Raw genomic sequence first — 12,603 nt, 5'->3', positions numbered from 1 at the left:
ATTAGCTAAAATCTCAAGATTACTGAAATATGTCATAAATTATTTACTTAGTTTCCCATGACCTGTAAATCAGTGAGGCCCCATTGGCCATATAATACAGAATATTGTCAGTGAGTCGGATGCAAACAGTATTAAATATAAGAGACCATGCAATGAGATGCCGCATGTTCTAGTCCATGCCACATGTGCTGAGACAGGTAAAAGGTATCAAAGTTACAGTTGGGTTTTATAGTATTATGTGGTATTATGATGGCCACTGCTAAGAAGTGTCTCTAAGGGACCTGCTCAGTCCAAGAGGGCCATTACCAACCCAAGCCAGATACATAGATTCACCTAAGAATGGCGAAACTGCTGTAAGAACACACAAATATGTTTGAATTTGATTTAAGCACAGTTTTATAGGCTTTGCCTACCTTTATAATTTACAAGAAACAGAAGAATTATCAGAGAGACTGTAGATGTGATAAGAAATTCGCAGCACTCTTCATGGCTCAGAAACAGCTCTGATGATTTACAACACAACATGAACCATAGTGATGACCTAACAACGAGGTAAATAATACCTATATACCTAGATTGATCATTGTTGTAATGAGGCTATTAGCTAATGATGGGTGAGAGTAATGGTATCCTCAACTTGAATTCCAGACATTACTTCTTCCTGCCCCCTAGCAGTGTCTGGCCTTGGGGATGATGTGCTGCACTATATAGGAGGTGGAAAGTTAACTGGAGACGGGACTTGGTCAAACAGCTTCCCTGAATCAGCAGCGAAGCTGTGGTGGGACTCCACGGAGATGCAGCTGTCCTTGACTCAACCACGTTCCTGTAAGTAGTTCTTCTCCCAACTTCCTCCAGTTGACCTTTATCATTGCATGATTGTACAAAGCTGGTTTGGATAGTTTACTTTTTACAGTGTTATTTCCCCCATATAAGAAGGGAATAGGTATTTTTTGATACCAGACCCAGAAAAGGAAAAGATAAAGTAAGTAAGAAGTACTTTATAATCATTTCTCTAGATAGCAACTATACAACAACTCTCAGACCAGGGGTTCTTGGAGTTATATGTCTACACAACTCTGAATGACACATTAAGTTTTAGAACATGGAATAATAAATTTCACAAAGTCAGAATTTCAAACATTGACACTTTTAACTGTAATGAAACCATATGAGCATATAGGTAGAATTTCTAACAATTACAGAAGGAAAAAGTAGCATCCACTCATTACTGGGTCTCTGCTATGAGCTGCTTGACTGGAATGACGCATTCATATTTTATCCTGGGAACAAGTCAATAACGATAACAAATATGTATTTATACAGCATTTAAATTTCATTCAAGGCAAATACTCTTTCACCATGCATAAAGCCTGAGCAAGTTTACACAAGAGAAAATACCAGAGCTGCAAGGAAACGGAACACAGGAACACACAATCCTCTACTTCTGAAGCCATAGGCAATTGTTGGGAGTGGAAAAGATAGTTTATTAAATGTGTATCCCCTCATGATTTGAACATGCTCTGGTATAAGACTGAACATCAAAGAATATTTGGTTAGCTCAAATTGGTCTTAAATGTTTTGGTTTTGTTTTTCTAATGACACAAAGTTGTGCAAGTGAGGAAGTTGCATGGTTCCTGGGTGTGGGAAGAGTTGGGGAATGTGAACTGAACATCAGAACGTACAAAAAAATTTTAAAGAACAGAAAAGAGGGTACAATTGCTTATATTCCCTTTTGTTTACAAGTAATATGGATTATCAATAAGAATAATTTGGATTTTATGAAGTGACAAAACAAAATTATTAGCTCTTGTTAGGTTTTTAAAATCCTATAGATGATAAATGAGAGCATGTGTATGTGTGAACCTGTGTGTGTCTGTGTCTGTGTCTGGTGTGTGTGTGTGTGTGTGTGTGTGTGTGTCCATATGTATGTATGTGTGTGTGTAACATTTTGATTTACTTTTAAAAGGTGCCTGGCTATCTTGTATACTACAGAATAATTTGATATTTTTATTTATCTTTCCATGAATAAAATTTAACAATTCCCTAATTTTTAGTTGCACATTTCCAAATCCATTTATCAGACTAGTGTCACTAAAAGTAATAGAATTTTCTTTGTAATAAATAGATACTGATTTATCATATTGAAAGTGTTAAATATTGATATGTACATCATTCAAAAGTAAATTGATGATGATGCCAATCTTGGTCATTATAAAAAATATTAAAACTGTATGTAAATATTGAAAAAGAAAAAAATGTGACATTATGGTACAGAATTATTTATTTCAGATTGTGGCATAACTCTACATTGTTAGTATTATTGAACAATTGTGTGTTTGTTCCCATCTAACTCAAAGATAAAGCTAATTCACAGAGCTGTTCTTTTTATACTGGTGCCCCAAACTGATAGTAGACAAATTTAGATCCTGTTTCAGTGGTTAAGAGCTGTAGCTGCTTTTGAACAAGACTTGTATTTGGTTTTCAGCACTCCATGGCTGCTCACAACTATATGTAACTCTAATTCTCAGAAATCTGATGCCTTTGTCTGACATGTAGCACTGCTACACTTAAAATAAAACAAATATATTTTTAAATGCTACAAACTCGTAACATCTCTTATTATAGAAAATATCAGCAATTCACTAGACATTAAATGGTTTGAACAGAAAGGCTTGATACCCTGCCGTGACTTAAATTAAGCTCCAAATGCTTTTAGAATACAGAACACTTTTGGGTGTAGTTTTAATAAATTGTAAAAAGGACATTCATGATTCGAAATTGAAATCTGAGAAAATATGATTACTTAGATTAGTTTTCCCATTGAATTACTCCTACAGTGTTCAAAAGAGTTTCTTGGTAGGAGACCACTTTGACAACATAAGGCTTCCATTGACAGGATGCCTTTCATAACCCCACAGAAACATATCTCAGAGTCACTCTTCTTCTTTAACAGGGACACTGCTCCTACTCCTGGTGTCCAACCAGCTTCTGTGGGAGAACGTGGCATCTGTACCCATGTGCGCAATGAGGAATGGCCGCTGCTTTAATTCCTTGGGAGACATGTTTGATGTAGCAGGCAGTCAGTCTCACGAAATCAGCCAAAAAATTTCAGAAATGCTCACTGAATTTGTAAGTACCCCCACTGACTTCGGGCTTCATAACAAATCAGGCCTCCATCACAATGGCTGTGATACAGCCTATCCTATAGGAAAGCACACCAAGATCTAAATCTGAAACAGGCGTTCCTTCTCAAAGGATAAGAAAACAGCAGCTACTGAACTGTGGAGCCAATAAGAGGACAGTTGCAAGAAATGTAGACTATTGACTGAAACACTACTATTTTAATGTTCATCTCTTGTTCTGCTTTCATTTTAATTCTCTATTAAAGACATGCTAGGAATAACAAGAGAAATGTTTCTCGCTTCCTTTATCTAGTGGGCTATTCATCATTAATATTACTTTATTCGTTTACTTGTTTGTTTTTTCTTTTACTGAAAATAGATATTTTTCTCACAAAATATACACTAATTGCCCTTTCATCTCCCTCTATTCCTCCTAGGTCCACCCCATGTACCCCACTCTGGGTCTACTCCCTTCATGTCTCTCATTAGAAAAAAACAGGCTCCTTAGGGAGAGCAATGAAGTAAGATAAGATAAAAACAAAACTAATACATCAGAATTGGACTAAACAAACAAAAGAAAGGAAAGGGCTCAAGAGGAGGCACAAAATCAAAGACCATCTTGCTCATACATGTAAGAATCCTATGAAACTGTAAACAATAATATAGACACAAAGGACCTGGTGCAGACCAGCACAGGCCCTGTGCACCCTGCCTCAGTCTCTGTGACTTTATATGCGTTTAAATTATGTTGAGTTTAAATATGTTTAAATTATTTTCTTCTGAGACAGGGTTTCTCTGGACCTTTAAAGCCTGTCCTGAAACTAACTCTTGTAGACCAGACTGGCCTCAAATTCACAGAGATCCACCTGTCTCTTCCTCCCAAGTGCTGGGATAAAAGGCATGTGCAACCACCACAGCAAACTATGTTGAGGGCCTTGGTTTCTTGGTGTCTTCCTTCCACTTTGGTTCTTAGATTCTTTTTATCTCCTTTTCTTTAGGGTTCCCTGACCTCTGAGTAGAGAGATCTGATGGAAATATTCCATTTAGGCCTGAGTGGTCCAAGGTCTTTTACTCTCAACATAATGTGTGCCTGTGGGTTTCTGTAATTGTTCTTCTGAAGGAGGAAGCTCCTCTGATGATGATTAAATGAGACACTGATCTATGAATATAGAAGAATGTCATTAGGAGTCCTTTTATTTTCAGTTTTCTTTGGGTTTTGTTTTTGTTTTTAGAAAGTAGCATTTAGTTTTACCCAAGCTTATCCAGTATCATGTTCTTGGTTCCCTAAAAAATATTGAATATGGTTTGACCTCTCATGGAGAGGGTCTTAAGTCAAATCAGGTATTAGTCGTTTACTTCCACAAGATTTGTACCACTGCTGCTGTAGGATTTCTTGCAGGCAGGATACCATTGTATATCAAAGAGTTTGTGACTGAGCTGGTCTTTATGTTTATCTTTTGATAGTGTCCAGAGTACCCTCCTCTTCCAAAGGTATTAGCACACAGGGGTAAAACTCTGTGGAGGCACCTGCTCAACTTCTTCATGTTCAATGGGTTCTATAGGTATTGTCTTCAACTATGGTGCCTTGCCATCAGTTTGTGGAGAGCAAACTATAGTCTCGGCCAAAATAAAGCCTGGGTTATTTGGTGGTTTCTAACCACTTTGGGCTACAACCCAATTAAATGTAACCCAATACTGGTACCAGAAGCTTCATTTGGTGGTAAGAGGTGACCAGATGGTGATTTGTCTCCCCCATTATTTGGAGTTTTCATTTAGATCACCTTCACACACACACACACACACACACACACACACACACACACACACACACTTTAGCAATCTTATACTGTATAGGTTTTCATGCTATTCTCAAATGGCCTTTAATTTTATCTATCTTTTTCCATATTTCCTTCCTCCCCACCTTCATCCCTTCCCCTCTCCACCTGATCGTACTATTCTAGCCTCTCTGCTTCCACTGGACACTACAGTCTTGTAATAAAGGAAACTGCATAATGGCTCCCACAATCCATAACCAAGATAACTCTCATAAGAGAAATCATTTAATTGTGGGCACTCTTACAGTTTCAGAGGTTCGTCCATTATCATCATGACAGGGATTACAGCAGCATGCGAGCAGACATGGAGAAGCAGCTGAGAGTTCTGCATCCTGATCCAATTGGAGAGGGAGCCTGGGTTTGGAATGGGTTCTTTGAAACAAGTCGATTAACTCCTAATTCTTCCAAGCCTTTCAAATAGTACTACTCTCTAGTGACAGAGCTTTCAAATGCATGAGACTGTGGGGGCCATTATTGTGTATACAGTGTTCTGTCTGCATGTGTGCCTGCAGGCCAGAAGAGGGCACCAGATTTCATTACAGATGGTTGTGAGCCACCATGTGGTTGGTGGGACTTGGACTTAGGACCTTTAGAAGGGCAGGCAGTGCTCGGAACAGCCGAGCCGTCTCTCCAGCCTGGAATCCACAAGGATGACCCCAGCTAAGACCCTATTGATGACTACCTTAATTGTCATCATAGAAACTTCATCCAGCAACTGATGGAAGCAGATGCAGAGATCCACAGCTAAGCAGTGGCCTGAGCTTCCCAAGACCAATTGAAGAGAGGGATGAGCAATAATATGAGCAAAGGGGTCAAGACCATGATGGAGATACACACAGAAACAGCTGACTTGAGCTAGTGGGCTCTCACTGACTCTGGACTGACAGTGGGGGAACCTGCTAGGACCAAACTATGCCCTCTGAATGTGGGTAACAGTTGTGTGGCTTGGGCAGTCTGTGGGGCCCCTGGTAGTGGGACCAGGATTTATCCCTAGTGCTTGAACTGGCATTTTGGATTCCATTCTTGCTGTGGGACAATGATCTTGTACCCTATAAAGATTTGTCAGTTGTATCGCTTTAATAAAACACTGATTGGCCAGTAGCCAGGCAGGAAGTACAGGTGGGGCGACAAGAACAGGAGAATTCTGGGAAGAGGAAAGTCGCAGTCTGCAGTCGTGACCCAGAAACAGAGGAAGCAAGATGGGAATGCCTCTCTGATAAAAGGTACCAAGCCACGTGGCTGACAAAGACAAGAATTATGGGTTAATGTAGGATGTAAGAGTTAATAAGAAGCCTGAGCTACTAGGCCAACCAATTTACGATTAAAAAAAAAAGGAAACTGCATTGCAGTGACTTGTAAGCATTAAATAGAGCTAAAGACATTTGGGACAAAGTCAGCGAGAGCAAGAAAGTCTGGCATATGCAGGGCAATTGGTTAGGTATTCAAGATGAAGACACTTTGAAGTATGTATGTTAGATGTTCTACTCCCATCAATGAAGTCACAATCAGTGATATTTCCGCATCAATGGGCTGTGAGAATTCAGCTCAATGTTTGCAAAAAACGGTGTTCCTATCATTCATTTTGCAGGCTGTTGTTCTAATCACTTACATTTCCTGATTGGGGTCACCACCAAGATCATACTAAAAATATTTTCAAAATATCAAACAATTCGCTAATTATGGTTTTAAATAAGAGCTACTACAAGTAATAAAGATGTAGGAGTATATAACAAATAACTAAATGTCTATTAATATGCAAAAGCAAAGTAATTTTCCATTTTAGTTGGTTCATGGTTTATATTTCTTTAAAGCCTGTGCAGGGTTTAAGCTTTACTTTGTCCTAACCAATGCAATATTATTCTACATTCCTAATGACCTAGGTGAAATATTCTTGTGTAGGTGCCAAGGTATTTGCAAGGCATGCTATACACGGTGGCATTTGTTACAAATGGTACATAAAACAATAGTGATTTAGGGCATTGCTAGCTTTAACCCCTGCTTCTCAAATCATAACTTCTAGAAACACTGAAATAGTGAACAGGATTTGGGAAATTTGAAAGTTAGATGAATATAAACTGATGCTACAGATAAAGCTTAAAGTGTAGTTAAAAGTATTCCCTGGGAATGAGCCCCCAAATTGGCTATGCAATGTAAAATAATCATTCATGCAAATATTTATGCACAGTAAACACTGTGAATGAGTGAACAGACTCATTGGATTGAGTGTGTGTGTGGTGTGTGTGTTTGTGTGTGTGTGTGTGTTTGTGCGTGTAGATATAACAATAATGATTTAAAATATATGCCAAGAATTTAGAAGGAGTTAGAGTGAGATGATAGGAGGAGTTAGAAAAAGAGGACATGGGAGGGGCTGGAGAGAAGAAAAGGAAGGGGAAAACATAATTGTATTTTAATTAAAATGTTCTCAAAGCTCATTTATTTAATATATTAGTTTTGGTTTTTAGCACTTACTTTAAATGCATTAGCTTTCTGTTCATTTATTCTTTTCACAATTTCCAAGCTCAACTGAATATTTCACCAATTCCAGAAAAACCACTATGCTGAAGCCCACGGGTTCAATGACACAGTCCTCATCCGCTGCCACACTTCTTCCCTCTCCATTCCAGAAAGCGAAGCCATGAAAAAACAAGTGAGTCCACACTCCCTGTATTTTTCAACAAAACTTTTGAAACAGTACACTGTATTTATCATGCTGTAAGTTCTTAATAAGTATTGCAATAGACATAATAATCATATCTCTGGGAAAAAATGGAGACAGAATATGCAAGGAAAGGAAAAATATGCAGTACAGCTGAATATAGTGAAATCTGTTAAGTAATATTTTCATATTATTGTCCATATTAAGGACCCTTTTCCATTACCCAACAGTGAGACTTCATATTATTCTTTTGGGGTTTTTAAACCGTCATTGACCTTAAAGGATAAGAACATATTGATGCAAGCTTAGACAATGCCAATACAGTTGTATTTATCATAAGTTAGTAATGAACCCTGTATTTCCAGTTCTTTGGATTGCAAACTAGTTCACCATCTCTTCTTGGCTTCTGAGTATCTTTTCTTTCAATTTCTGTTTCTGATCCTGCATCCGAATTAAAAGTCCTAATATAAAAGTCAGCTACAGAAAGGAGCAGAGTATATACAGTGCAGTGGTGAGCAGTGTGTTGTGATTCCACTGTATGATTATAACTCTACACTCATGTCTGTTGTGATTTATTATTTTTTAATCTCCCACTTCCTACTTCCTATATAATCCATCACAATATGATGTAGATTAAATATTATCATACAGCCCTATATATCTGCACAGTTAGAATGTGTCCACTTTGTTCTGCTTAATGGCAAAAATACATTTTGTATCTCTATAATTCTTATTAAAATCAGAGAAATTATGAAGGAAAGTGGAAAAATCAAAGTGAAGAAAGAGATTATATTTCATGAGAATTACTACAGAGAACCCTAATGGCATTTCTGAATTTAATTTACTCTAAAATTCTTTATCACAATACCACAACTTGTTCAACTGGTATTATATACAAAAGATTGTTTTAAATACATATTTGAACAACAAAGGGGAAGTTTATCTCAGTCATTTCAAGAAAAACTGTCTGTATCTAACTCGATTTTATTTTGATGATTCTAATGTAATTGCTCAAATGTGGTCACTTAGTTTGGCTTCTTGCTGAATCGGGTGGGCACTCTTTTGAATGCCTGGGAAGAACCTCTGCGACACTTGAATGAAGAACTATCTGCCTTGAAAGGCGTCCCTGCTGGTGTTATCTCCAAAGTCAAAGACATCAAGGAAAAGAGCTCAGGACAGCTGGTTGGCATCAAAACCCTTCTCAACGTGGTGAGCTGTTCTAACTTCTCTTTACTTTTCTTCTCATAAATGAGGTGACAAAAAGAAAGAATAATTAAATTTTGAAGCATTTTGATTTGTGAAAAATAAAAAAATAAAATAAAAAAATAAAAATAAAAACAAACAAGCAAGTACTTTGGCATGCAGCTATCTAAAAGGCACACTATTAAGCGGATTCTGGCAATTCCAACCTGTGGTGAGTTTTATTCAGAATCTCACATACCATGGTTCTCAGAAAGAAAAAAAAAACCTGTTCCTAATTTTAATTTGAACAGTAGCATTTCTGGTTCAAAAGACAGACACTTAAAGACTTGAGTAGGTATTTTTAGCATCATCATCCCTTGACTATTTGCATCTTAAACCATATAAAAACCATTTTTTATATAAAGTATAAAAATTCTTGCTTCTCAAGTTAAGGATATATATATATATATCCATATATATATATATATATATATATTATACAAAGAATTGATTTGGTTGAAAAATAAGATATATTATAAGATAAAAAATATATTTTCAATACAAAGAAAAAAGAACATTATTTTAATACCAGGACCCATTAAAAAAATAAAGGAAAAATCAAGGACTGTTGAGGACATGTACATTCCTTAAATGACATAATGGACATTTATTCTTTCATTGTCCTCATCTCAAATCCAAATCTAAAATCAAATAACTTGTTGACTGTGTATCCCTTAACTTTGTAAGATGTAATTGATCAGATAGAAAAAAAAACAAAAAAAAAAAAAACAAAAAAATGCAAACACCAAATTTGCATTTATCTTCTCCAACATCAGTCAAAATCCATACATTTAGGTGATTTTGACAATTCTAACAATTTACAAATCTTTATTCAGCATTTAGATGGGATATGCACCGAAAACATTTAAATATAATTGATAGTTGATTATGCTTTTGGTAATCAGCTTTACCCTAGAAATGCAGACGCTGTGAACTTCCCTACCTTGCCTGAAGTGGCATCACCAAAGTCAGCAAATGAAGATGTTCGCATTTTGGGTTATTATAACAAGCTCAGCTGCCTAGATGGTGACTATAAGAAGATTGACACTTATCTCAACTTCATAAAGTGCAAGAATTTAAAAATGATCAATTGCTAAGCCTTCTTCCATTTGATCTGCTTCTGAAATATGTAGCTTCCTATAAACATTTTATCTTTTGAATTTTGTTATCGTTGTCTCATTTAAAAATAAAAAGTGGCAATTTCACTTGCACCAGCCTAGCCCAAAACAACACCCATATCAAGACATCTCAACTTAGTACTTATCCCTCCAACTAACCCTTAACCTGACCCTCAAATTACCATCTCCACCTGCCCCTCTAATCTGCAAGAATGATCACAGCCAAGACTCTGAGCAATAGAGGGTAGGTAGCTTGAACTTGCCCTCTCTGGAAATCAGATTGGTGACTATCCCAATTGTGATGAGGCAACCAGTGACTGATAGAAACAGTTGCACAGATCCACAGCCAAGCACTGAGCCCTGTGTTAGGAAATCCTGTTGAAGAGGGGAAGGAAGGATTGTAAGAGTCATGGGGATCAAGTCCATCACAAGAGAATCCACAGAAGCAACTATCCTGGTCTCAAAGCTCACAGTCTGGATTGGCAGCTAGGTATCCTGCATGAAATCAACCTAGGCCCTCTACAAATGTATTACAATTGTTTGACTTGGTCTATTTGTGTGACACCTAACAGTGGGATCAGTGCCTGGACAAACACAATACCTTAATCAAGATCAGAAATATATATACACAGTATAACTAAATGTATCTTAAATTTATATCAATAAATCAAGGTACATACCCATGCAAATCTCTATAGCATATCTCCCTTTCAATGTAAAAGAATATTTATAGACAATACTTGGGAATATGGGCACAGTTCTCTCCAAACTTCTTCCTGCTGTTTATTGGGTAAAGTAATTTTCAGGGTGTCTTGTTCCATGAAACCATATTGGTCTGGAAGCAATCCACAGGTTCTCATCTTCTGTGGAAACAAAGAAGAAACTCTTTTCCAAAGCAACATGTTCTTAGACTCAAATTCAGAAGTCAAAATACCTTTATGAATATACATGTTGATTTAGCTTAGCAGCCCATACAATGAGATATCTCTCTTTACTTAGCTCCTTCACAGTCAAAAAATTCAAAGATAACATAATAATATATATAATTCAGACTCTCTGTGAGTTTTCCATTTTTACATGGCTTATTTTTTTGTTTACTGCTTTTAATCTCTGACTATCTGTAATCTGTCTCTTTAAAGACTTTACCTTTTTTAAGCATTAACTTTATTTTATGACTCTCTATACTCTTTTTCTTCTCTTTCAAACCTACGTACATTTATCCACACTATGACACAATTAGAGTTATTTTCCATCTTAATTTTTCTTTATTGTGTAAATGAAATTATTTTTTGATCAGAAGCATTTCTTAAAATGCTAAGCAGCTTGGTCTTGGTAGCCCTGGGTGCTGGCTCTGCCTCTCTCAGTCTTTAAATTTGGTGGAGGTAGTTCACCTCAGCTCTAGGACTGCCAGGTGGGAGCTATCCTTACAACTCTGGATATCACCATGAAGCATATAAACCCTTTTTTTCTGAATAAAATTTATATCCACCATACAGTGCACTGCATGGCCTGGAAATATCTCTGTGTATTATATCCTGGCCTACATGAATTCACAGCAAAATTCTACCAGACTTTCAAAGAAGATGAATACTCTAACATCAAAACCAGTAAAGATGCAACAAAAAGCTAATTACAAGACAATATCCCCCATAAACATAGATTCAAAATTATTGAGTAAAGTAGTTACAAACTGAATACAAACATACATCAGAAAGAATATGTACCATGATCAACTTAGCTCTGTCCCTTATGTGCAAGGATGTTTCAAGATACATTGTCAAATTAACTTAAATTGCATAATAATCTCAATGGATACAAAAAAAGCCATTTACAGATCCAACATACCTTTATGATAAAAATCCTAGAAAGAGTAGGACAAGCAGGAACTTATCTCACCATATAAAAAGCTATATGAGAAACCAATAGCCAATATCATTGATATGAAGAAAAAAAATGAAGCAATTTTATTGAAATTAGCAATAAGATAAAGCTATCTGTTATCCCCACTCCTTTCAAACATTGTGCTTAAATTATTAACTAGAACAATAAAAAGAAGAATGAAATACATTCTTCAAGACATTTCATATATTGATACAATATTTAGGATATATTTCATATTGTATTATATATTATTCCTACCACTAATCAAGATATTTATATGTTGTTTACATTTTGAGGTCATTGTTTTCATTTGCTGCACATTTGTTTACAGATTATTTAATATTCTGATATGAAGTCTTAGTCTTGAAGTTATCAGGTATTAAGTATTATAGGTCAATATTTATGTTTGTTATACTTATAGTTAGATTAATTAGGTTTTTTAGATACATAGAGATTATATTCTACCTAGATAGGTAATCTTCAACCACTTCAAAGATCTGTAGAACATGGCATTTAAATAACTTAGGGTTCTGTTGATGTGCTGTTTAGACAGTACCAATCAATTCCCAAGAGAATTTTGAGCACTGAAGACACTCCACTTGGAGTTTGTTTTCTTCTTGGCACAACTGGCCTTTGGATAAGAAACTGCCCACATCTCAACCACTGAAAAGTACATGATATCTTGATTGGATAAGCTGGGCACAAGGGAAAAGACTGTCAAATCTTGTTAAGACAGGCTAAGATGGTTC

The 12,603-nt window shown here is 36.3% G+C and overlaps 1 protein-coding gene across 1 annotated transcript; it reads left to right on the top strand.

Annotated features, from left to right (window-relative positions):
• The first annotated feature begins 794 nt into the window (after positions 1 to 794).
• LOC121433959 (prolactin-2C2-like) lies at positions 795 to 9,952 on the top strand. The gene is made up of 5 exons (XM_041632639.1): positions 795 to 825; positions 2,954 to 3,129; positions 7,503 to 7,604; positions 8,643 to 8,822; positions 9,761 to 9,952. The coding sequence occupies exons 1-5, from the start codon at positions 795 to 797 to the stop codon at positions 9,950 to 9,952; spliced, it is 681 nt and encodes a 226-aa protein (XP_041488573.1).
• Positions 9,953 to 12,603: the final 2,651 nt, after the last annotated feature.

This window comes from Microtus oregoni, unplaced genomic scaffold, assembly GCF_018167655.1.
Source record: "Microtus oregoni isolate MIOR12 unplaced genomic scaffold, Mior012 000042F_ref0000377, whole genome shotgun sequence".
In the NCBI taxonomy this organism is placed as follows: Eukaryota; Metazoa; Chordata; class Mammalia; order Rodentia; family Cricetidae; genus Microtus; species Microtus oregoni.
Note: the sequence above shows the minus strand (reverse complement) of the source record. Positions and strands in the feature narration are given on the sequence as shown.

Coding starts and splice junctions, on each gene's coding strand:
- LOC121433959 (XM_041632639.1), top strand. CDS start 795: ATGCAGCTGTCCTTGACTCAACCACGTTCCT. Junction 3,130..7,502: donor CAGAAATGCTCACTGAATTT/GTAAGTACCCCC, acceptor CACCAATTCCAG/AAAAACCACTATGCTGAAGC. Junction 7,605..8,642: donor GCGAAGCCATGAAAAAACAA/GTGAGTCCACAC, acceptor GTGGTCACTTAG/TTTGGCTTCTTGCTGAATCG.